Source organism: Ahaetulla prasina, chromosome 1 (genome assembly GCF_028640845.1).
Source record: "Ahaetulla prasina isolate Xishuangbanna chromosome 1, ASM2864084v1, whole genome shotgun sequence".
NCBI lineage: Eukaryota > Metazoa > Chordata > Lepidosauria > Squamata > Colubridae > Ahaetulla > Ahaetulla prasina.
In genome coordinates this window covers 95911429-95938830 of record NC_080539.1, presented here as the reverse complement: position 1 = coordinate 95938830, position 27402 = coordinate 95911429, and the positions used below count along the sequence as shown (strand labels likewise).

General features: G+C 37.7%; 1 protein-coding gene across 1 annotated transcript in view; it reads right to left on the bottom strand.

The window, feature by feature from the left end:
- The window catches only part of SYNE1 (spectrin repeat containing nuclear envelope protein 1), a 363177-nt gene that overhangs the window by 276789 nt on the left and 58986 nt on the right, over positions 1 to 27402 (bottom strand). The window contains exons 5-14 of the mRNA XM_058172424.1: positions 26537 to 26620; positions 25068 to 25160; positions 18660 to 18838; positions 15913 to 16109; positions 15656 to 15765; positions 13753 to 13857; positions 13343 to 13480; positions 11056 to 11220; positions 5497 to 5609; positions 4771 to 4939 (exon numbers count right to left, since the gene is read on the bottom strand). Coding sequence (XP_058028407.1) covers positions 4771 to 4939; positions 5497 to 5609; positions 11056 to 11220; positions 13343 to 13480; positions 13753 to 13857; positions 15656 to 15765; positions 15913 to 16109; positions 18660 to 18838; positions 25068 to 25160; positions 26537 to 26620 — 1353 coding nt within the window. The remainder of the gene's footprint in view (positions 1 to 4770; positions 4940 to 5496; positions 5610 to 11055; positions 11221 to 13342; positions 13481 to 13752; positions 13858 to 15655; positions 15766 to 15912; positions 16110 to 18659; positions 18839 to 25067; positions 25161 to 26536; positions 26621 to 27402) is intronic.

Sequence of the window (27402 nt, the reverse complement as noted above, 5' to 3'; positions counted from 1 at the left end):
CCAGAATAAGATTTATGGAGTTCTTCAGCATTCATTTCTTTGAACAAACATGGTCCTGCTTGGTAACAGATTAACCTTATCTGATTTGGAAAAGTCTAGATATCAAAACAAACACTAGTTATAATAGATCATTAAATAATTTGTTATTATTCACCATGGTACTGCAGCTGTGTCACCTACTTATGTCAGACAGTTCTTGTAAAATATGCAATGGTTCCAATTTTGCATTAAAATACCCCAAATTTAACAGGCCAAAATATTAGTGAAAATATCTATTAACATTGAGGAAGCACTAAAGGAAAATTTAATTACTACTATACGACTAATAGGAGAATGACACAATAATATATAACTTTTAAAGTTCCAACAAGCTATTTTTTCAAACTGATTTAAAGAGGCCAAGTTGCAAATGTATGCAAGCTCTAAAATATTAATCATACAACTCTGAAAAGCAATCTTTCTAATTTCTCCATATGTATATGCATGAGAAAAATATTTCTTTGCTTTATATTCTGTTAAACATTTAGTTTTGCACCTTGAAAGACCAGGAGCCCATAAATTTAGCCCATAGCAGGAGACAGACTGGAGCCTAATAGATTTCTAGACTTTCTTCCTTCTTTCCATTCTTATAATTACGTTTTATCTGATAATAGTAAAATGCTCTAGAGAACTTGAAAAGTTGCATACTCTTTATATTGGTTAAAACACTACCAAACTGTGTTTTTGGGAATTATATTTACAGAAGAACAAAATAATTAGAACAAAGAGTTAGAAGGGACCCTGAAGGTCTTCTGGTCCAACCCTCTGCTCAGGCAGGAAACCCTATATTATTTCAGACAAATGGTTGTCCAATCCCTTCTTAAAAACATCCAGTGCAGTTGAATGCACCAAGTAAGCATAAATAAACTTACTCCTAAGTAAGTTTTCAATTCAGGTTAGTGTCATCAAAATCAATGGAAACTAAATTGTTTGCTATCCTGCTACTTTACCTAATTTATGATGAATGGCATTCAACATATGTAGCAGTTACCATACTGGAAGATTACGTGTATCAGACATGTAATATTGTCTTTTGCAAATATTAACGGAAAAGAGCTAGTTAAATACTTTCTGTACTGACTGACAGAAGCTAATTAAATTGTAAGAAAATAATACAGGTGGTCCTTGATTTATGACAACAATTGGAACCAGAATTTCCACTACTAAGCAAGATGGTAAAGTAAAGTAAAGTAAAGTAAAGTAAGGTTACATTTAAGCAAGAAAAACAAAATAAACAGGTACAGTATATGTGGTACCTTTCTCAATAGTGGTGACTGTGAGAGAGATCTTGGAGTCCTAGTGGACAACCATTTAAATATGAGCCAGCAGTGTGCAGCAGCTGTTAAAAACAGCCAGCAGGTTTGTTAAAAACAGATCATGCCAAACCAATCTTATTTCATTCTTTAACATAGTGACTAAATTAGTAGACCAGTGAAATACTGTGGACATAATATACTTAGACTTCAGCAAGGCATTTGATAAAGTAGACCACAACCTACTTCTTCATAAGCTAGAAAAAAGTGGGATAGATAGCTTCACCCCCAGATGGATTTGCAACTGGCTGACAAACCATACTCAACGAGTAGTCCTTAATGGGTCTAAGTTTTACCACCGGTTCACTTCGTGCATGCACTTTGCGTGGAGTCTTAGTGGAAAATCAGCTAAATATGAACCAGCAGTGTGCAGTGGCAGATAAAAAAGCCAATGCAATCCTAAATTGCATTAACAGAGGGATACAATCAAGATCAAGTGAGGTACTAATACCACTCTATAAAGCCCTAGTAAGACCACACCTAGAGTACTGCATCCAGTTTTGGTCACCACACTATAAAAAAGATGTTGAGACTCTAGAAAAAGAGCAGGGGAGAGCAACCAGGATGCTTAGGGGACTGGAGACTAAAACATAGGAAGAACAGTTACATAAACTGGGCATGGCTAGTCTAGTGAAGAGAAGGACCAAGGGAGACATGATAGCCGCCTTCCAATACTTGAGGGGCTGCCACAGAGAGGAGGGGGTCAAGCTGTTTTCCAAAGCATCTGAAGACCAGACAAGGAATAATGGATGGAAACTGACCAAGGAAAGATTCAACCTAGAAATGAGGAGGAACTTTCTGACAGTGAGAATAATCAACCAAATGGAACAGCTTGCCTTCGGAACTTGTGGGAACTTCATCACTTGAGACTTTCAATAAAAGATTGGACTGCCATTTGTCAGAAATGGTGTAGGGTCTCCTTCTTGAGCGGGGGGTTGGACTAGATGACCTATAAGGTCCCTTCCAACTCTGTTAATCTGTTAAGCAGCTGCCAAAAAAGCTAACACAGTTCTAGGCTGCATAAACAGAGCGATAAAATCAAGATCACGTGAAGTGTTAATACCACTTTATAATGCCTTGGTAAGGCCACACTTGGAATACTGCAATCAGTTTTGGTCACCACCATGTAAAAAAGATATGGATACTCTAGAAAGAATGCAGAGAAGAGCAACAAAGGTGATTAGGGGATTGGAGGCTAAAACATATGAAGAATGGTTTCAGGAACTGGGTATGTCTAGTTTAAAGAAAAGAAGGATTAGGGGAGACATAATAGCAGTGTTCCGATATCTAAGGGGTTGCCACAAAAAAGAGGGAGTCAACCTATTCTCCAAAGCACTTGAGGATAGAACAAGAAGGAATGGGTAGAAACTAATCAAGGAGAGAAGCAACTTAGAACTAAGGAGAAATTTCCTGACAGTTAGAACAATCAATAAGTGCAACAACTTGCCTCTAGAAGTTGTGAATGCTCCAACACTGGAAGTTTTTAAGAAGAGGTTGGATAACCATTTGTCTGGGGTGGGGTGGGGTTTCCTGCCTGGGCAGGGGGTTGGACTAGAAGACCTCCAAGGTCCCTTCCAACTCTGTCTTTCTATATAATTGTTTCCCCCCCCATATGATTGTTAAGTGAGTTGCGCTCAATTTTATGGTCTCCTTTGCCATGGTTATCAACCAAAACATTGCCGTTAATAAATTAAACAGAGTCGTTAAACAAATTCAGCTTTCCCCATTGATTTTGCATGTCTGACGCTGGCTGGGAAGAATGCAAATAGCAATCACATAATCCTGGCATACTGCAGTCATAAATACATGCCAGTTGCCAAGCATTGGAATTCTGATTACGTGACCACAGAAATGTTGCAACCATTGTAAATGTGAGGATCGGTTGAAAGTTACTTCTTTAATTACTTCAAACAGTTGCTCAATGAATAGCTATAAGTCAAGGACTAGTTGCATTTTCCAGTTCTATTAGATGATGTTGCAGAATGAAGAAAGACCTCCTGTATGTAAAAGAAGTACAGGTAGTCCTCAGGTTATGGCCACAATTGAGCCCAAAATTTATGGTGCTAAGTAAAACATTTTAAAGTGAGTTTTGCACCATTCTATGACTTTTCTTGCCATAGTTGTTAAGTGAATCATTGCAGTTATTAAGTTAATAACACGGTTGTTAAGTGAATTTGGATTCCCCATTGGCTTTGCTTGTTAGAAGGTCCCAAAATTTATTTATTTATTTTATTTATTAATCACATTTATATACTGCCCTATCTCCCGAGGGACTCAGGGCGGTTCACAGGCAAGTAAAAGACATATAAATACACACTAAAACCACATTTAAAGGTCCGGAAGTTGACGGAGTCCTGGGGGAAGTTCGTTCCAGAGGGTGGGAGCCCCCACAGAGAAGGTCCTTCCCCTGGGTGTCGCCAGACGGCACTGCCTAGCTGACGGCACCCTGAGGAGTCCCTCTCTGTGAGAGCGCACGGGTCGGTGAGAGGTATTCGGTAGCAGTAGGCGGTCCCGTAAATAGCCCGGCCCTATGCCATGGAGCGCTTTAAAGATGGTCACCAAAACCTTGAAGCGCACCCGGAAGGCCACAGGTAGCCAGTGCAGTCTGCGCAGGATAGGTGTCACACGGGAGCCACGAGGGGCTCCCTCTATCACCCGCGCAGCCGCATTCTGGACTAACTGAAGCCTTTGGATGCCCCTCAAGGGGAGCCCCATGTAGAGAGCATTGCAGTAAAAAGCTGATCACATGGCCCTGGGACCCTGCAACCTTCATAAATACAAACTAATTGCCAATCATCTGAATTCTGATCATGTGACCATGGGGATGCTGCAGTGGACGTAAGTGTGAAAAATGGTCATAAGTCACTTTTTTTCAGTGCTGTTGTAACTTTGAATGGTCACTAAACGAACTGCTGTAAGTTGAGGACTATCTGTATTTACCATCAAGTTTGAGTCCCAATCTCTAAAAGAATTAATAGCCTGTTATGCAGAATCCTGATAAATTCTGAAATTATTTGTCCTACCAGTCCTTCCCTAAAGGGTTCAGGTTACTCTAAGCTGAACCCTCTTCTAAGGCAATAAGAACAGAATAAATACACATATACACACACACGAACAAATTTAAATATTGTTGCTGAGTGACCAGCTCTGTTCTAGGAATTGTGATCCATCTGCAATGTGCTTCATGTAGCATGCCTTGCCTGCATGATAAAATATGACAGTGTGTGTGCCTTGACTCATCACGATGTGGGAAGCTTCATGCCCACCTATTTCCTTACATTTCTGCCGTTTTAAAAATCAATCCAGGAGTATAATTGGGAAAAATAACACTATGCTATCATATTAGGCTGTTCGTGTTTTTTTGGTTCATATATTTTCTTTCTTAAAATTTCACATTCAGAAACCATGATAAACTTGCCATATAATTCTGAAGAAGCAGCTCAACAGAATCTCTTCTTCCATATTTGATAATCCATGATTTCAATTTTGATTCAGCCAGGACCAAGAGTGACAGCAAGCGGTACTTCAGTTCCAAGAACTCCATTTTCAGCAGATGGAGATCAGATGAAGAGGCAACAAAATTAAACCTAGACATGAATTACCCCATCGTTAAACAAAGAAACAAAATTGCAATTCATGCTGCGAAGCATGAAGACATTAAATGTTGAATTTTCCTTATTCTGTAGCCTGCTCTTTAATAACCAAAAGTAAACTAAAAGTGAAGAAAGCTATGAATCACTGTTCAGTTCTAAACACATTCACATAGAATGAAAAGCAATTATATAAAGCTTGTTTTCCAGTAAAGACACTGAAAAGAATTGTAAACTAAAATATTTTTTATTAACCAGTGATTTCTTTCTCTCTGCTCCCATAAACATTTCCCAATGATGTTGCTACACAATGTTTTACCTTTTGCTAGGTGGCAAACAACAACAACAAACAGCTATATTGCATTTTCAAAATTTATAGCTTATTTACTTTCAAGGATTTTTCTCAATCCTGTCAATGACCAGAAAAGATAATTACAGTGTGGAACACTTGTTTCCTCTGCTATTAACCCCCTCTTTTGAAAATCAGAGACTGATTTTAACAGACACAAACAACACTTTATCACTGCAACATTCAAGAATGAATCCGGACTTACCTCTCAGCCATATCATCAAGCTGCTCTAACGGAATAGGGACTCCATTGACAGACTGAGCTCGGCGGATTTCCTGGAATGTCCTTTTGTACCCATCTACATTTTTAAGCATATCCTAATTTGGATTTTTTTTTTAAAGAGAGAGAGAAAAATAAAAGGTTCACAGCTGGCAATTTTAAGGAGTACAATTTTTAAAGCTGCACTTGATGACTCAATATATGAAAACGTTTGTTCAGGCTGTCACACTTATGGGTGAAGGGAAAGCATTTATAGCAGCTTCAGAACAAAAGTGCTTTTCGAGATATTGTGCTGTGCCCTGGTCATTTCGGCTTATTATAGATCAAACAATAAGGCATTTGCCTAAAGCATTTGGAAAACATATTGCTTACTACCCCGAATCAATCCATTTACCTATCAGATATGAACCCTATTCCACCTATTGCACAATGCACATAGAGCATGCACCGTAATATTTCCTTCTTAAAAATCCATAGAGTCAAATCTTTTAGAGTCACTGCAGCTTTAATGCATAGTGAACTCAGGAATATGAACCTGCTGAATTCTGTAATCCATTCAGAAGTCACTGTATCTTCTAAATCATGCATTTGGTAAAATATAAACTGGATTGAGCCTAGTATTAGGGGTTTTTTTCCCTGCGGTATCTAAGCAACAGTACTTAGTGGCAGTTATTTATTAAAATAAATTACTAGTAATCATCAGATAAGAAGTATTCTTAATAAGGATATTTTTCTACCAGCTGCAATTTAATTAGACTAGCAACAAGATGACACAAATACGTAAGTTTCTGTTTTGCACCTGCTTTGTATATGAATTGACCCGCATACCATGAACTCTGGAGATTTTTTAAAAAGTCACTGTTCTAGTCAGCCGAGTTCCAAATGAATGCGGTTAAAAATAAAAAAAGGAATTCTCTAGTTACAATCCAGAACATTCTTTATGCATTTATTCTAAACACAGGAAATCCCCGGGTTACAAGCATTGACTTAGTGAATGTTCAAAGTTATGTGATAAGTGAGGCCTGCGTATGCCAAAATGGAGCTTTGGAGGGGCGGGGGCATCCCTCCGAACCTTCGGTTTGAGCTGCAAAGTGCTGGACGAGGCCTGTGCACACCAAAATGGAGTTTCGGAGGGGCGTGCATTGTTGAGATGCTGGAGAGGAGACAGCTTGCTAGACCTTTGCACAGAAAGCAACCCAGCGTGGCAGGTTGTGGGGGGGGAAGCAACTGTGGGGAGCATGAGGTATTTCAGTGGGTTGGGGAGGACGTGGGTGGTCTTAAGCAGTTGGTCTGCTCCATCACTAGCCACCCCCAATGGCCTTCCCCACCCTGAAATACCTCATGTGCACTTAACGAACCACACATTTGATTAGCAAATGCATGGGCAAAAGAAGGGAGTGATCCCATTCAAGGTACGAGATTCATTCCCACAAATTCTCAGGTTACGAATGGAATGGCTCCATTACATTTGTAACCGGAGGATTACCTGTAAAGGGTCAAGCAGACTTCTCTGGCACTGCACATGAGGGAGGGAACACATGTGTCTGTCGTTCATAGACTGTTACATAGCTGTTGCATTCATATGTCTATGAATTTTAACTTTCTGTCATAGGGACACTCAAACAGCAAAGCATAGAACAGGAAGTTAGATCCACCAATGTGCAATTGGGATTTGGAAGGTGTTTGAATTGGCCCCTCTGCAACCATCTGCAATGCATGCTTACCCATCAACCCTTTCATAGCGTAAGTATGTGACGACTGCTAAGGGTCATTGCAAGCAACTCTAAATCAGCCTTAAAATAGATTAATAATATTGTAAAAGAACTATCCTATCCACACAATGAAAAGCACGATCACTTGTCTAAGACTAATAAAATCTATAAAGTCAACTTGTCCAAACTTTGGGGCAAATGTATCATTAGTCAAGTACATATTTTGAGATAGTACACAATGCATTATTTATGCAATCTTCCTTCAGTTTCATTGAATTTTTTTTAACTTCTTGCATAAGGAGCCAGAAAAGAAGGCAACAATATTCTATGCCTTTCCAAAAATGTATTCAACCATACCAACAATTAATACAACTATTTATAAATTTGAAATGCTAAAGCAGCACAGGAAACTCAATTAAAGGAGAGAAAGTATAAAAAGAATTAACTTTCCTTCTCCTGTATTATCTTTACAGAAGCTTCTATTATATCAAATCCCACTGCGACATGGTTTTTATTTACTTCAGTGGGGTGAGGTGGGGAGGGGGGAGTTTGCCTTTGAAGACAGTGGTTTTGCTCCACTGAGAGACAGAGGTGACACCATTCACCTCTGCAGATGGGTACTATATATCACTTCATTTGCTCATCCATTCTTTCTTCAGAGGAGACAATCAAAGATATAAAGTAAAGCTCTCTAGAAGCAGGAGAATACATTGTTTGGGAAAGTAGCTTTACTTGAAGTATTTTTTAAAAAATACTTATTTTTACTGAGCAATAGAAAACCTGTGCCCCACTGGCAGAGGTGAAATGCTCCCGGTTCGGACTGGATCACCCGATCCAGTAGCGATGGCGGCAGGTGGTTCGGAGAACCAGTAGCAAAAATCCCTGCCCCTCCCCCCACATGCTCAGCTGAGCCACACGATCATCAGAGGTTTGGGTTTTTTTACTTTTAAAAGCATTTTTTTCTTCGGCCGAAAAAATGTTTTTAAAAGTTAAAAAAAAGCCTCTGATGATCACGTGGCTCAGCTGGGATCATCAGAACCTTTTAAAAGCATTTTTTCTACAACCTCTGCAGCCAAAGAGGTTATAAAAAATGCTTTTAAAGCAGGGGTGAAATCTAAAAAATTCCCCTACCGGGTCTGTGGGCGTGGTTTAATTGGTGGGTGTGGCTTGGTGGTCAGGTGACTGGATGGGCGTGGCCAATAACAATAAATAATAAAAATAATAAACAAAGTATAAAAAACAATAAGAGGTACCAACTTTTACACTTTACACACACAAACCAACTTTTACACTTTACACACACACAACACAACTGACTCACACACAATGTAAAAGCAGCTGCACTTCACACTTCACACAGCCACAAAAAGCTCAAAAACCAACTTTCACACTTTACACACACACAACACAACACAACTGACACACACACACACAAAATACCACATACAGCTTTCTGAGATTTTGTGTGTTTGTGTAGTTAGAGTGAAACACTACAGAAACACACCAAATCTCAGAAAGCTACACAAATATTTTATTTTATTATCAAGATTTGTGAACTTCAATTCCCAGAGTTTCTCAGCCAGCAAAGCCAACCAACATTAGTTGCTCAGTGATGAAATAGATTAGCTAAGTTTAGATTAGTTCTGTCTAGTGCTGAAACTGAAACTGGGGTTTTCGGGCCGGGAAAAAAGCCATGCGGTCCATCAGTAATCAGGTAAGTGCCTTAGAATCTCTTAAAAGGAGGTTTTCTACATGTTTTCTACAGAAAACATGTTTTTTAAGGTACTGCTGATGAGGAACTCAGGTGAGATCGCCAGAGGAGCCTTAAAAAAAAATTTTTTTAAAGTTTAAAGGTTCTGCCGATCTCAGCTGAGGGGCGGGATCCTCAAAGGCTTTTTTTTACTTTTAAAGACATGTTTCAGCTGAAGAAAAACCTGCTTTTAAAAGTAAAAAAAAAAACCTCTGCTGATGGTGCGGCTCAGCAGAGGTGGGGGGGTGGGGCCAGGGATTTTTGCTACCGGTCCTCCAAACCAGCAGCTGCCATCGCTACCGGATCGCACAAGCTGGTCCGAACCGGGAGCATTTCACCCCTGTTTTAAAGGGTTCTGGCGATCAGGCAACTCAGCTGGGATCGTCAGATTGGCCGAAGAGGTTGTAGAAAAAATGTTTTTAAAAGTAAAAAAAAAAAAATTGGCCACGCTCACCCAGTCACATTACCCCCCCCCACCAAGCCACACCCACAGAACAGGTAGTAAAAAATTTTATATTTCACTCCTGCCCACTGGGTTACTGTTTCAGAGATATTACCTTACTTAAACAGAGAAATGTGATGACCAAGGACAGGTAAAAAAGCATTGGCAGCAGCAGCGACTTTTGACTTCCTGCTACTTCCTGTTAAACTTCCTTTCTTCCTTCCTTCCCTCCCTCTTTCTCTCTTTCAAGAATGATCCCCCATCCCCTGTTGTTTGCCTACACCCCTTTTTTTTTCATAGCAGCCTTCAGGGAAGCCTGCTGGGTGCAAAAATGGCCAAGAGGTTGTAGAAAAAAATGTTTTTAAAAGTAAAAAAAAGAAAAAGTTGGGCACGCTCCCTCAGTCACATTATCCCCTCCCACCAAGCCACGCCCACAGAACAGATAGTAACAAATTTTACATTTCACTCCTGCCCACTGGGTCACTGTTTCAGAGATATTACCTTACTTAAACAGAGAAATGCGATGACCAAGGACAGGTAAAAAAGCATTGGCAGCAGGAGCGACTTTTGACTTCCTGCTACTTCCTGTTAAACTTACTTCCTTCCTTCCTTTCTTCCTTCCTTCCTTCCTTCCTTTTTTCATTCCTTTCTTCCTTCCCTCCCTCCCTCTTTCTCTCTTTCAAAAACAACCCCCATGCCCCGTTGTTTGCCTACACCCCTCTTTTTTTCATAGCAGCCTTCAGGGAAGCCTGCCTAAGAGGTTGTAGAAAAAATGCTTTTAAAAGGCTCTGACGATCCCAGCTGAGCTGCGTGATCATCAGAGGCTTTTTTTTTACTTTCAAAAGCATTTTTTCGGCCGAAGAAAAAATACTTTTAAAAGTAAAAAAAAAAACACCTCATAAAACTATCATAAAAGACTAAATATTTGGATTTATATTGGATTTTGAATATAAAGTTGAGATACTGTAATTTCTTGTATTCAAATTATATAATGTGTTCTACTGAATTGCAAATAGAATATTCTTGAAAGATCTTATGTAAGAAAGATTTGGGGGGGAAATTATATGGTTATAGAAGCTATAAGGGAGATATTCTCTGAATTGGATTGGACTTTTACGCATTAGCTGGTTTTAAATACTTTAGGATTAATTTGTTCTACTGATTTATATATTTTATTATTGTTAATTGTTAATTTTTTTTATATTTTTTTGGAGGATTTTGGTTATGTAAGGAGGAAGTCAGAGCTAGAGAGGGAAAATTGGTATAATAGTTTTTTTGGGGGAAATTTTTTTTAGCATATGTTTGTTTTATTTTGAACTATACCTTGTGTTTGTTCCGGGAAGTCAGGGGGGAGGGGGGAGGGGGGGGTTGAGAAGGGAGGGGGGATGGGGGCTGGGGGAAAGGGGGGGAATTTTTTGTAAAACTTTTTGAATAATAATAAAAAAAACCTCATGATTGCGCGGCTCAGCTGCACATGGGAGGGGGGCAGGGATTTTTGCTACCAGTTCTCTGAACCACCCCCCGCCATCACTACCGGATCGCATGATCCAGTCCAAACTGGGAGCATTTCACCCCTGCTCATGCTCCCATATGTATAATAAAATTTAGAAATAGTATCATTTAACTGAAAATATACAAACCTTATGCTGTTCAAGTTTCCGATGTAACGTATCTGCTGTTTCCTCATGAGACTGCTGAATGGAAATGTCTTCTCTAAGAGAGGTCTCAGCCCTACAAAGCCAGGCTGCGATAGGGCCCAGAGGTGCAGGAAGAGATTTATCAAGATACAAGTGCCATTCAAAAAGCTGGAAAACAAGACATTGAGAGAACTAGTATTCCAATTTCCAAGCTTCATTTTGTTGACGAAATATGCAGGACAGCATCAAAACAGCTGCAGAAAGGGATATACTGAGAAATTTTGATTGAACTTGAAAATCAACATGTAATGATCAACGCCTGTTGAGTTTAATTTTTAAAGTGCTAGTCAAACTTAGAATGCAAATGGGTTACATATTATATATGATCAAAATCTGAATATAGTAATAAAGATGCAAGTTGGAATTTCAATGGAAAAGGAAGATAAACTGACTGTGAAGATTATATTTAGAAAAAAATTGTATAAAATGTTTTATCATTAGTATACAGTATATAATCCACTTCCAATTCCTAAAATGGACAATTTTTGTAACAAATGCTGGAAAGGTAATGAAAGGTTAGATTCCATCTCATTCCATCTGTGGTGACATTCCTATAAAATCCAGCAATTCTGAAAAATGACTCATAGTAGAACAGAACAAATATTGACAACTGAGATCTCAATTCAATCTGAGATATTTCTCTGAAATATACCAAACTAGGAATGTTTGTATAATAGCTGCAATTATTTTCAATACTATCTGCTGGAAAAGTTGCTTGATTTCTTCTTTGGAAGATTGATTAACTAAATTATGCCTTATTGTCCAAAATAACTATATTTAAAAAGTAAGTCTGATGCAGGATTCAATTCCAACCAGAATCTATGTTTCAAATGTAACTTTATATGTGGATTTACATCAAACCCCACATTTGAAGTGTTTTACATATAAAATTTAATTTTTTAATTTTGTGAAAATTTTGACTTTGAATATTTATTTTATTTATTTTTATTTTATTTTTATTTATTTTATTTTCTCACAACAATATATGTAGGTATCATATAAAAAGATTATATAGTATATAAACACATATATGAGTAAATATAAGGAGGTATAAGCATATATATATATATATATGAAGAAGAAAAGAAAAACTATAGGACAGGAACGGTAGGCACGTTTGTGTGCTTATGCACGCCCCTTATGGTCCTCTTAGGAATGGGGTGAGGTCAATAGTAGAATAGTTTCATCTTGTGCAGTTTATAATTTTAGTTAGTGATTTATGCTATGCTAACCAGGTATTTTTAGTTTAAATCTTAAGGAGGACTGTCAACTTTTGTATTCAATATTGATGACATGATATATTTTACAATAATCAATAATATTCTAAAATAGAAGTCTTTATGATATTTTAAACCTTTAGCTTATCCATCCATATTTCATTATTTGTAATTTTGCTTATTTACTTCTTTAATATGTTTGGTATTTCCTTTTGCTTATGTGTTTTTTGTAAACAAGATAATGCTACTAATAATAATGATACCAATGAAGGAAAATATTGGTAGCTCTGGGTTGAAATGAGAAATCCTTGATGATTTGATTGATCTGAGCTTGCTTGTTTTTTTTGTAAATGTTTCATTACTCTAACTAGGTAACATCATTAATGTTAGTGATCAACTAGATACACGAAGAACAGGAAGAGGAAGAAGAAGAAGAAGAAGAAGAGGAGGAGGAGGAGGAGGAGGAGGAGGAGGAGGAGGAGGAGGAGGAGAAAGCCATACATAATAACAAAACCAAATAACTGGATTCATACTTCATTTAAATCAAAAATAAAGAAACAATATACTGTTAGTGTTCCATGAGTCATCTTTGCCAATGAATATTTTGCCTTAAGTCAGCCATCAATTGAGACTACAATCTTATCAACAGAGGGGAAAAGATTTCCAAACTTAACCAAGAGGAGATTCATGTCTTTGATAAAACAAACTTGAAAATGTCACAGCTCTTTGTGTCATATATTTTTGCAAAGGACTATGACTATCTCAGGCTCTGTGCAATGTTATCCAGCTTTGTAAATCCATCTTTAGACGCTTTCTTTATTCATTACTTTAGAAATAAATATGAGCGTGCAAGAGATGAAAAAAAATGTACAGCAACTTTTGTTCAATTTCTGAATAATGTGCTTACTTGAAAAATGCATGTTTTAATATGAAATCTGAACACTCACAAACATTTCGCTTAGTTTTACACACAGATATAAATTGGTAGGAATTCTTATGTCTTCTAAACTTACTTGAGAAGTAACTTTGTCCCAGGCTTGCTTCACCAGAGCTTGATCAAGGGAAAGTTTTCCATCCTTTCTTAAAGACTGGATTGCACATTCAACTTGTTTCCTCTTCGCTTCATATTGTGCTTTGCAATGTTTGAATGACTGCAGGAAATATGTAAGAACAAGGACACAGTGTTATTTATTCATCTACCAAATTTATAAGGCTGCTGTCCTCAATGTGACTGTGGGCAGCATGCAGTATTAAAAAGAGTACAAAAACAAAGAATCTTTATAAAAAGAAAAATGTGTTCAAGGCTACCACTTCAAAACCTAACGGCTAAAACTCCTTTATTTTACAGTCATCATGACTTTTTGGCTGATATAGCCTTTCTCAACCACATTCTGTTCTGCTGGAACTAGAAAATCAGAAATACCTGGTATTTTTCTTGTAAGCTTGCTTCCGTCATTTGTGTCCTTGACAAATCTCTTTCAAATTGTTCAATCCAAATTTTCAGATCTCTTAGCATCGGTTGATCTTTCTATGACAAATAAAAAGAGCATTCAATTCACAACCAAATTGCATGTATTTAACTTGCAACTCCCATCTTTAAAAAGATCAAGGAATTTGAAATAAACAGCTAAAAGTTAAGCAAGATTCTGATGTAAGAAACATATAAATGGATTAAGAGTCCAGATAAATTTGGAATATTGACTTTTAGTATAAAATTTTGGAATTAACATAAGAAATCAGCAAGTCATGAGAAACAGATTAAATATTTTAATCACAAATATACATGCCTGCTGTCAGTTAACACTGTACAAAATGTTACAAAATGTTAAACATCCAAAATAACAGGAGATCTTTGAAGAATGTAGCCAGAAGTTAGTAACTAAATGTCAACAGTCTCAGTAATGATGTGTGCTCCTATGGATAGAATACGTCTAAAAGAAGTTAAAGAATGAATGACAGATGTGGAACAATTTAATCTAGCAAGATAGAGAAAGAATAGCAAGTGAAACTACAAATGACAGGCCAAGAGAAGAATTTGGAAAAGGGCACTTTACTAGATATACAAAAGAAAATGGCAGAGGTTTTAAAAAGTAAAAGGGGAATACAAATGATAAACCAGGAGAACGATCTTATTGGATCTAGAAGAAAAAAGACTTGTTAAAGCCTTGAAAAAGTCTGTGTAGAATAGAATAGAATTCTTTATTGACCAAGTGTGATTGGACACACAAGGAATTTGTCTTTGTGCACACGCTCTCGGTGCAGAGGTGGGTTTCAGCAGGTTCTGACCAGTTCTGGAGAACCGGTAGCGGAAATTTTGAATAGTTCAGAGAACTGGTAGTAAAAATTCTGACTGGCCCTGCCCCCATCTATTCTCTGCCTCCCGAGTCCCAGCTGATGGGGAAGAAATGGGGATTTTGCAGTAACCTTCCCCTGGATTGAAGTGGAAAGGAGATTTTACAGTATCCTTCCCATGGAGTGGGGTGGGAATGGAGATTTTACAGTATTCTTCCCCTGCCATGCCCACTAAGCCACTCCCACCAAGCCATGCCATGCCCACCAAACCACACCCACAGAACCGGTAGTAAAAAAATTTGAAACCCACCACTGTCGTGTACATAAAAGATACATACATGTGATGGGATAAAAAAGAATTGAAAGAGAAATTAAATACTATTACAATCTTAGATTGCATTATAGATTGAGGTCATTACAAATAAAAGGAAGGAACAGAAAGCTGGTTTACTTAATCGAAGTGAAAGTAAGACTTGTTTTGCAATGTTCTGGCAGGATTGAAACATTTATGTACTATGGATTTGCTTATAGATGAGGTATAGGATATGTAATGAAGAGATAATGTTTAATCTTATAGGAAGTAAAGAGTTATTCTTGTAATGAAGATCAGAAGTCGCTTCTTTATATTTTTTTCTTTATTATATTCTTTTTTTATTTCTTCCCTTTTCATTAATTTTTAATATTTTCCATTCTCTTTTCTTTCTCTTGAGTTTAATTTGTATTAATGTTTACTATTGTAATTACAATTCTTAATACAAATTATATTAAAAAGAGTTGATAAAAATGGAAAACTCGTTACCATCAGATCCTCCAAAACAACTTTTGAAATTATTTATCATCTTTCCATATTTGTGATCCCAAAGAAGTCCACTATCCCATCTCTTTCCATTTCAAACTCTTTTCCTTATTTTTCTAAATTGCATTTTTTTTCGTCCATGACCCCACTGCTCATTAATTCAACCTATGTTTAGATGTCATTTAAACTTTTACTATTGTGTCTGACAATTTTATTGTACATTGTAATTAAAACATACATCAGCCTCCTGTGCATCGCCTGTCGTATTATGAGGATCTGGATAATGTTTCAGAAACTGTGCTACATAGGTCATAATTGATTTTTCATCTGGTTTATCCACATCCACATCTGGGGAAAAAATGAGGAACAAATTTAAAAAATAGAGTAAAAACAAGATATAAAAACAAATGCTATCTTTGTCACATGTGAAATAAAAGATCAAAACATTTATAAATTTTCTAAATTGTTTTAAATTACACATAAATGTTACCCTACCTTCAGGATCAAGAAGTCTTGGAATTCCCAGTTCTGATTCTGCAATTGTAAAGGCCTCTTCCAAATTTTTTTTGTTAGATTGCGTTTTCGCCTTCTCCAAATCCACTAGTTCTGGACGGATAGCATGAATAACTGAATGAAAGGCAATACCACTTCTCCAGCTTTGTCCAAAATCCTTCACTTCGATCCCAGTTTGCCTTAACAATAAAAAAAAATACACTACTAACTTGAACAAGCTTATTGTGGAATGTCTGGCATTAAACCATTATATTAAGGTTCTATTTGCAGTGTTTCTCAAATTGAATAGTCTTTTTAAATACATACAATTATCTATAATTTCTGATTCCATTTTGCTTTTAAACAAACTCTCATTTAAATATAATTTAATTGTTTCTATGGAATTGCTACATGATAAATTCAGAAATTCTTCCCTTGGCACAATAACTTTCAAAATATTTAAGAACTGTAACATTAATGGAGTAAGAAAGAAAAATAAGTGATTTTGCAAGTTTCCGTGAGTGTGGTTTATTTCGTGTGCATGAATATATAAACAAGATCTACAAGGAAGTTCCTCTCAAGATTGCCCTCAAATTTAGAGACATCTCTTATCGTGCATCTAGTAGGGTCTTTTAGTTCATCATACCTAAACAACATAATGCATTGCCTATGGAAGTGGTCTTTTTTCTACTCCTTAGGAAGCGCCATCTGTTTTTCTAGGACTTTATTAGCATTATGTAAAACTATGTATTTTGTATTCTTGTACCTATTAGCTGCCTAAATTTTCAATTGAAATAAAAAAGGGGATGCAATAGGGAAAAATATTAATATGCTCTTACACATTTACATTTAGTTTTATGTTGTTTAATTATTGTACAATTATCTCATATTTCAATGTTCTAATCATATATTCAGATAGTGACACGAAAACATAAGTATTTTGCTCTTCTGCAAATTAGATGTTCAGACAAAGTAGTCAATCAAAATCTCTTCTAAGCAGAATACATTAAGGAAAATCAGACTAAGTCAGGTCATATCAAATTCAATCAAGTTTCTTCCAATGTAATTTGGCACATGGAAAGTAGCAAGTGACACCTTCACAGAAAAGATACCTCAACAGACATCTGACACTATCTGAAACTTTACATAGACTGACCAGATCTACAGTATAACCTCCAGTTCTGCCAAAAATAGTGGCCTGAATAAGGCAAAGGAGATTTAGATGTAATGTGACTTCATAAACTAAGTCAAAGAAAAGCAGGAAGTCAACCTGAGAAGTCACAAGAGATAGTTTTTAAGGTTTTCTCTATAGCAGATATGCTGCATCAGCTTCTTTAAGGCAGCACTAGAACCCAAGTCTGAAGATCATAACAGCAACATAAACTCTCACTGTACAAAATAATACTATTAAGATGTCAGAGATAACTACAAAAAAGAAATTCCCTGGCCGTGTCACATTAATACATAGATATTGTCTGAAATAGTTACATGTAGTGCTCATTTAGCAATCACAATTATGACTAGCAACTTGTTAATTGAAGTGGTTGCTAAGCGAAACCGCGACTGTACTTATCATCTTATTTAGTTGTCCTTTGCTTTATAGACTGCCAACGTCATAAAAGCGAGGACTGGTTGTCAAATTACTTTTTCATCACTGTCATAAATATATTCTAAGAATATATTGACAAGAGAAGAGAAAATAACTTCTCAAAGCAGAGGTGGAAACCCCCCACCCACGTACAGATCCTTAGCACCTTATAATGCTACCAACACTAGCTGACAAAAGTCCTCATGCTGCAAAAAACAGAAGTGACAAAATTAACTTACTTTGACGCCAAAAATGACAGCACAGTTGGAAGGATGCCAATGGAGATTTTCAGTCATCCAGGTCATGGTTATCCCAAAGATGCTTTTTCAAAAGGCAGCTGGACTTTGTTTTTCCTTGAAGATGTTCCAAGAAAGCTACTTGGATCAGAAACGTAACATCTTCAAGGAAAAACAAAGTTTGGTTGTCTTTTGAAAAAGCACCTTTGGGACACAATTGAAGGAGGTTAGGGGTAGGAATTACAGTGTCTGTCTGTCTGTCCGTCTGTCCGTCCGTCCGTCCGTCCGTCCGTCTATCCATCCATCCATCCATCCATCCATCCATCCATCCATCCATCCATCTCTCTCTCTCTCTCTCTCTCTCTCTCTCTCTCTCTCTCTCAAGCTATTGGGATGTGGTGGTTCAGTGGCTAAGATGCTGAGCTTGTCAATCGAAAGGTCAGCAGTTCAGTGGTTCGAATCCCTAGTGTCACGTAACAGGGTGAGCTCCCATTACTTGTCCCAGCTTCTGCCAACCTAGCAGTTCGAAAGCACGTAAAAATTGCAAGTAGAAAAATAGGAACCACCTTTGGTGGGAAAGTAACAGCATTCTGTGCGCTTTTGGCATTTAGTCATGCCGGCCACATGACCACGGAGACGTCTTTGGACAGCGCTGGTTCTTCGGCTTTGAAACAGAGATGAGCACCACCCTCTAGAGTCGGGAACGACTAGCACATATGTGCGAGGGGAACCTTTATCTTTACTTTTAGGGGTAGGAATTACAGTGTCTATCTCCGTAAACTATGCCACTTCTGTCTTAAAATAACTCTTACTGAAGTGAAGGATTGTTTCAATAGGATAAAGTATATAGAAACTTATTTCTTTCTCACTTTTCATTCATCCCCCTGATATAAAGGATTTTATTATTTTGGTGAACTCATGCTTACCTTGCTGCTGTGTACTGCACCCATTTTAGCAAAGCCTTCTTTGCGCTTCCTTGCACTTTAGTGAAAACTTTCCGCTTGGACGGTGGACTGGCAGTTTCAGAACTGACGACACTATCCACAGATGATGTACTACTGCAGAGTGACTGCAACTGTGGCAGGTTGCTCGTAAGTTCTTCTATCTGCATGTAGAAGAAAAATTCTCAGTGTACAGGTAGTCCTCAACTTATGACCACAATGGAGCCCAAATTTTCTGTTGCTAGGTGAGACATTTGTTAAGTGAGTTTTGCCCCATTTTATGACCTTTCTTGCCACAGTTGTTAAGCAAATCACTGCAGTTGATAAACTATTAACCTGATTCTTAAGTGAATCTGGCTTCCCCATTGACTTCCCCATTGGCTTATCAGAAGGTTGCAAAAGGTGATCACATGACCTTGGGACACAGCAACAGTTATAAGTATGAATTTTGATCCCACGATCATGGAGATGTGGCAAAGGTGGTAACTGTGAAAAATGATCCCAACTCACTTTTTCAGTCCTGCTGTAACTTTCAGTCACTAAATGAATTGTTGTAAGTTTGAGGACTACTTGTATTATGGGTAGTGGAAATTCTGAAGTTAGCATTTTGTTCAACAGCTGATTAACAGGCTATCAAGAATTACCATGAAAAGGTGCAAATCAAAAATTTTCTGACAAGAAACTGCATTCTTAAAAGATATGTCTTAGAATAGAATAGAATAGAATTTATTCGCCAAGTGTGATTGGACACACAAGGAATTTGTCCTGGTGCATATCATCTCATATCATTAAAGGATGTAGAGCAGAGATCTGCCTCACCCGAGGAATTGAATTGGCCAAATGACATTTGTATGCAAGAACCAACTAGACCAGGGATGTCAAACTCGCATCGTCACAGTGATGTCACATGATGTATCATGACTTTTTCCCCCCTTCGCTAAACCGGGCATGGGAGTGGCCAGTGCATGACGCATCCGACCAGCAGGCTGGGAGTTTGACACTCCTGAACTAGATGAATTTGCAAAAACTTCGCAAAAACTACAAATTTATATGATTACTATAATTTTTATGAATGTGCAGGAACTAGGAACCAAGTCCAAAGAACATGACAATAAGCAATATAAACTCTCTCTGTCACCATTAATGTGTAAATTGTTGCTCCTTTACACAATGCTAAGGCACACTAATTCCCTTTCATAAAGTGTAGCAGAATCTCTTGAGTACCATTCTTGAGTTATAAATAAAAATAGGTATTATTACAAACTGGTACATACATTAAAAAAATAATAATTACTGAACAACATGAAGCTGGAACCGCTGTGTTGGAAAAAATCCTATTTTATAGACTGAAAGAAATGCAAGAGAAATTCTTCTTCTTTGTGCTCAGAGTTCTGACAGATGTTAACAGCTAGAGAAATTAATCTCGGGAGAAACTGTCCATTGGTTAGACCAGGGGTTGGCAACCTTAAACACTCAAAGAGTCATAAAAGTCCTAACTAGAAGCCCCCGTTCAATTCAAGAGCCAACCCGAAGTCCGATTCCCCCACCATAGTCTTCTCCTAGCACGGCGTCCTTTTTCCTCTGCCGACTGGAAGTCAGTTCCCCCACCACAGAGTCTACTCCTAGCACGGCATCCTTTTTCCTTGCCGACTGGAAGTCAGTTCCCCCACCACAGAGTCTACTCCTAGCACGGCATCCTTTTTCCTCTGCCAACTGGAAGTCAGTTCCCCCACCACAGAGTCTACTTCTAGCACGGCATCCTTTTTCCTCTGCCGACTGGAAGTCAGTTCCCCCACCACAGAGTCTACTCCTAGCACGGCATCCTTTTTCCTCTACCTGTCCTAACTTAAAGCCCTATCAATTGTGGAGTCGACCAGCAACAGGGAGCCGCAGCAAAGGAATGAAAGAGCCACATGCGGCTCCAGAGCCATGGGTTGCTGACCCCTGGGTTAGAGCATGAACTCATTTGGGCTTATCTAAATTCAGTGGGTCTTAAAGGAAATAAATCCTGAGTGTTCTTTGGAAGGACAGATACTGAAGCTGGAGATCAAATACTTTGGCCACCTAATGAGAAGGACTGGTTCTCATTGGAAAGAAAAGACCCTGATGTTGGGAAAGACTGAAGGCACAAGGGAAAGGAGACAGCAGAGGATAAGATGGTTGTATAGTGTCATCAAAGCAATGAATTTTTGCAAACTCCAGGAGACAGTGGGGGATGGGGAGTGGGGGGGGGCGCAGGCTTGCTATGTTCCATGGGGTCACAAAGAGTCAAACACAACTTAACAACTGAACAACAATTAAAATTCAGTGGGATCGACTTTTCCATGGAATGGCTAGGTTTGCCATATTCCTTTGACGGGATTAGTATGCTGGAATAACTGGAATATCAAAAGACCAAATACATATAGGTGAAATATTGTGGGCAATATACAAGAGTCCTTGTTTAGTGACCACAGTTGAGACTGTCAACTTGGTCATTAAGCAAAGAAGTTGCTAAGTGAAACTGTGTTTATGATCTTACTTCAGTTTTACTTTGCTTCAAAGACTGCGAGGATTGGTCATGAAATCACTTTTCTTTACTGTTGTAAATGAAAATGCTAAATGATGAAGTTGCTAAACAAGGAGTACTTGTACAACTTAATTAACAAAAGGAAACAAAAACAAAACAATTTTATATTAATTATTCTGTCATCTCTCCAAAACTGTGAGCAGAGAAAGAACACTCTCTCGAAATTGCATAATGAGTCCATTATTTCCCTCATTTTGGAATTTGTTTTTTAAAACTGAATAGCAAGTCAAATATGCCCTAAATAAATGTGTTTTTATAGTAAGAAAACTTCTCTTGAACATGTTGTTGTTAGTTGTGAAGTCGTGACCGACCCATTGCGACCCCATGGACAATGTTCCTCCAGGCCTTCCTGTCCTCTACCATCTTCTGAAGTCCATTTAAACTCATGCCTACTGCTTCAGTGACTCCATCCAGCAACCTCATTCTCTTTCGTCCCGTTCTTCTTTTGCCCTCAATCTTTCTCAGCATTAGGCTCTTCTCCAGAGAGTCCTTCTTTCTCATTAGGTGGCCAAAGTATTTCAGTTTCATCTTCAGGATCTGGCCTTCTAAAGAGCAGTCAGGGTTGATCTCCTCTGGATTGACCGGTTTGATTGCCTTGCAGTCCAAGGGACTCGCAGGAGTCTTCTCCAGCACCAGAGTTCAAAGGCCTCCATTCTTTGGCGCTCAGCCTTTCTTATGGTCCAACCTTCACAGCCATACATTGCAACTGGGAAAACCATAGCCTTGACTATACGCACTTTTGTTGGCAGGGTGATGTCTCTGCTTTTTAGTACGCTGTCTAGATTTGCCATAGCTTTTCTCCCCAGGAGCAATAGTCTTTTAATTTCTTGGCTGCAGTCCCCATCTGCAGTTATCTTGGAGCCCAGAAAAATAAAATCTGTCACTATCTCCATTTCTTCACCATCTATCTGCCAGGAATTGAGAGGGCCGGATGCCATGATTTTAGTTTTCTTAATGTTGAGTTTCAAGCCAACTTTTGCTCTCTCCTCCTTCACCTGCATCAAGAGGCTCTTCACATCAAGTTCCTCTTCGCTTTCTGCCATTAGAGCGGTATCATCTGCGTATCTGAGGTTGTTGATATTTCTTCCGGCAATCTTAATTCCAATTTTTGATTCATCCAGCCCCACCTTTCTCATGATATGCTCTGCATAAAAGTTAAATAGGCAGGGCGATAGTATACAGCCTTGCCGGACTCCTTTCCCAATTTTGAACCAATCAGTGGTTCCGTATCCAGTTCTCACTATTGCTTCTTGACCCGCATACAGGTTTCTCAAGAGACAAATAAGATGGTCTGGTACTCCCATCTCTTTAAGAACTTGCCACAATTTGTTGTGATCCACACAATCAAAGGCTTTAGCATAGTCAATGAAGCAGAAGTAGATGTTTTTCTGGAACTCCCTAGCTTTCTCCATGATCCAGCGTATGTTGGCAATTTGATCTCTAGTTCCTCTGCCTCTACAAAATCCTGCATGTACTTCTGGTAGTTCTCGATCCACATACTGCTGGAGCCTAGCTTGTAGGATTTTAAGCATAACCTTACTAGCATGTGAAATGAGTGCAATGGTGCGATAGTTTGAACATTCTTTGGCATTGCCTTTCTTTGGAATTGGAATGTAAACTGACCTTTTCCAAACCTGTGGCCCTTGTTGAGTTTTCCAAATTTGCTGGCAAATTGGGTGTAGCACTTTTACTGTGTCGTCTTTTAAGATTTTGAAGAGCTCAGCTGGAATACTGTCTCCTCCACTAGCTTTGTTGTTGCTCAGATTTCCTAAGGCCCATTTGACTTCACATTCTAGGATGTCTGGCTCAAGGTCAGTGACCACCCCATCGTGGTTATCAGGGATGTTAAGCTCTTCTAGTTCTTCTGTGTAATTTTGCCACCTCTTCTTAATCTCTTCTGCCTCTGTTAGGTCCCTGCCATTCTGGTCCTTTATCATGCCCATCTTTGCATGAAACGTTCCCTTCATATCTCCAATTTTCTTGAAGAGATCTCTGGTCCTCCCTATTCTATTGTTTTCTTCTATTTCATTGCACTGTTCATTTAAAAATGCATTCTTATCTCTTCTAGCTGTTCTCTGGAATTCTGCATTTAACTGGGTGTATCTTTCTCTTTCTCCCTTGCCTTTCGCTTCTCTTCTTTCCTCAGCTATTTGCAAAGTTTCCTCAGACAGCCATTTTGCTTTCTTGCATTTCTTTTTCTTTGGAATGGTTTTAGTTGCTACCTCTTGTACAATGTTGCAAACCTCCGTCTTGAACATATATGAATCCAAAACTTGTTACCAGAACGGTCTTCCTATCTATTAAATATTCCAACATATTTTTATTTATATTCAGCTGCAGAGAGTTCCAAATTGCGTTGCAATAGCAACAACACTTAGACTTATATACCACTTCCCAGTGCTTTACAGCTTTCTGTAAGACGTTTAAAGAATCAGCATATTGCCCCCAACAATCTGGGTCCTCATTTTACTGAACTCGAAAGGATGGAAGGCTGAGTCAACCTTCAGCTGACGAGAATCGAACTGCATTCTAACCACTGCACCACCATGGTAATTAACATTGCTCTCCAGTTTCCTGATTTTTTCCGTGAAAAAAGATTTTCTTCTATCGAAACAATTTCATTCCCATTTGCCCTTACTTATTGTTGAGAACACATTTTTATGCTTATTTCACACATATATGTATTTATAATTTTTTTATAAATTTTATTTCTTTTTACCCTTAAGGGTACTTTTTCCAATTAAACTATTTCCATCACCTGGCACCTTCCCCCACTGGCTTTAAATCCTGATCTGCAACATTTCTATTAGAAGTTCTTCATGAAGCATGGAAAACTGTAGCAACTACAGAACATACACAATCTCCTGACACTAGGAATCACCACCTACATATGTCCACACATTCAATCAAAGACAAATTCTCCTAAATGTTTTTTTTTTAATCAGTTGAAGACTTATCATAGAGAATGAAAAAGCAGGATTTGGAATAGTAGTATGGTGAGTGATGATTTCTGACCTAAATATCCCAATATTATTTACTTACAGTAGCATAACTCTGTGTCATGCCTAATCCCACCCTCTGGAACAAGCTTCCCCCAGGGCTTCGTCAACTTCCTGACCTCCGAACCTTCCGCCGCGAGCTTAAGACACATCTATTTATTTGCGCAGGGCTAGCCTAGGGTTTTAGTTTTTAAATTTAGTTTTTAATGGGGTTTTATATTATTTTATTCTAGTGATATTTTTAATTCGGCCTAATTAATAAGTTTTTTAATTGTTGTTTTTACCTGTATTATTTGCATTTTTTTATCTGGCTGTGAACCGCCCTGAGTCCTTCGGGAGATAGGGCGGTATAAAAATTCGAATAAATAAATAAATAAATAAATAAATAAATAAATAAATAAATCTTGGGAAGGGCTTGATAGGTGGATAAAAAATGCCAAATCCAATCTAAATGTCTGGCTGACTGTATGACCAGTAATAAAATTGTCTTTTATTATTTTAGTAAATTACAAAATATAAAGCGCTGCAAAGAAGAATAGAATAACTGTGGCAAAAGAAAGTGAAGATAGTAACAGATGCCTTGAATGCAATTCCAAAACATTTGGAGTACCACTTGAGCACCACTGGCATTGACAAAATCATCATCAGTCATTTGCAAGAGGCAGCTTTACTTTTAACACCATTAAATAGCAAACTATGCCTATGGCTTAGGAAGGACAAGATAAGTGGTTAAAATACCAAATCCAGTCTAAACATCTGGCTGACCTGTGCAGCCAACAGTAATAAGCTGACTTTTACTATTTTTAAAAAGGGGAAATACTATACCTGGAAATACAGGATTACTGTCCACACCAACCCAAGCACAATAGATGGTCTTCCATCGGCAATATCAGTTGAATTAATGTTGACAAGCTTAATCTATTTTGGGGTAGGGAGATGCAAACACGTTATCATCATGTATTAGAGAAAGTCACAACAGCTTGCTTAGCTTGCTATAAGATGGAAACAATTGTGGACATGTTTATGAGCCTTAATGTAAATAGCATATAATCTCAAAATCAATGCTACATCTACAGTTATTCTTCCAAATTATAAAAATGCTATATCAAACATTTGTCAGTTTATGTTTATATTTCTTAGATGGAATGAAATGTACATGAAAGTAGACCATGCAAATCCTGCAAACTAGGGCAGTCTGCTCTGTAGATTAGGAAGAAAATAATACCCTGCGTTGGATGCTTTTGAAACAGACTTTTAGGTACATAAACCTTAACTTCACTTGTCAATTACTAGATCCCACACATTCTTTTACTTATAAAAATCCACTGCATCCATTTGCCAAAAATAGGAAGCCAGAACCACTTCAGCTTGCCATTCTCTGAAGAATGCTTTCACTCCCAAGATCAAATAGGATAGAGAATGAATATAAGGAAGTTAACAAGGAGTACGGTAAGAAGACAACTACTGACATGAACTAGCAATCTTTGACCCAGTATGTTCATCTGAGAAGATAACCTGGCAGCATACCTGATGTTGCACTCATGTCAGAAGCACGGAGGAGCTTCCAGGTTGAAAGGATTAGTGGTGCCCTGTGGATGCCCAGTTGAGGGCTCCTTTGATGTTCCCAGCATGAGCTGGAGCCAAGGATGGGAGCTCAACCCCATCCCACAGCAGCTCTCAGGTCTTGAACATGGGTTTGCCAGTGTCCTAACTGCTTGAGCCCATGCTCTTGGCAGTGTACCTGAAGAACTACAACTACAGTACCTTTCTAGATAACATATATCTGCTCATTATAATCCCTACAATATGTATGTCTACGTACCTTTTGCTCTCTATATAGCGTACTTAAATAATATAGCTAATTATGTTTTTTAAAAAGATTTATTTAATTTATTATATTGAAATTTATTATATTGTTGAATGTTTGATAAAAGTATTATACTAACCGGTGATCCTCTATACACGGACTAGCATGGAAAACAAATAAATATGTATTTAAAATCCTATATGTTGATAATGTTTAGAATAAGAAGATGAAGTAAAACTATGCTTTATATAGAGCAACAAGTTAACATAAAAAGTGTTTTCTAAATTAGTGCTTTCTATCACTCTCACCACTTTCCATCATCTCTCTATTATTGCTATTGTTTTAGTTCCTGAGATTCTTATTTTACCCTTTCATTTCATTTTATCCCAGCTACAGAATAGGGAAAAATTGTGACTGGTTAAGGCTGACAAGTTTCTTTCAGGGTGTGTGCGAAAGAGGCAAATGGCTACAAAACTCTGAAACTTACCCTACGTCCTTCTAGGAACTTAAGGGCAGTACCAATATTGGCCACTCCATGAATTCTCTTCAATTTTCGCCCTTGTTCACAAGGCTTTAAAAAAAATATAAGTAAAAAAGGATGAACGGACATTTAACAAATCACAGTATTAAAACAGACTGTATTCATAATGTGAATACCTAAATAAGCTCACTAGAAACGAAACTCAGTGAAGACTAGAGGTTTCATATCCAAATAAATAAATCAATTTTAGAAAATGTCATTGATCTGTTAAAGCTCCTATTCTTTTTATATTTATATTCTGAGGGACAGAATATAAATCTACCCGTAATTTATAGAAGTCAGTCATTACTGTTTACAAGTCAGAATTACCCGTCTTGTGATAACTTTTGAAAATATTGCAGTTAAACACACCAAATCTCCAGCGAATGGCCATGTTAACTGGGGATTAGGCACACAAGCTAAAATTGAACAAATATGGACAGCATCAGACTAGGAAAAATTGTCTTAAATTCTGATGTTTTAATAAAAAATAACAGCTAAAATATATATATTATTTTGATTTGGACTAAAACCTGTTTTAGTTTTTTTAAATGAATATTTTGGATAAATATGAAATAAGTCAATCTCAATTTTTTAATGCTTCACTTTAATAAAACAAATTTGTAGTATTTTTCAATAAAAGTTAACCCCAAAACTTTATGTTTAAGATTTTTTTTCTACCACAAGAGGGAGTACTTTTTCTAATCAAAATAGCAGATGACTGAAAGTTATTTAACAAGTAGGAACGAAAGAGCTGTTTGCACTCCAAAAAAGGCAGGATTTCACTGTTTTGGAGCAAATTACTTCTCATGAATTTATAGTGCAGACATCAC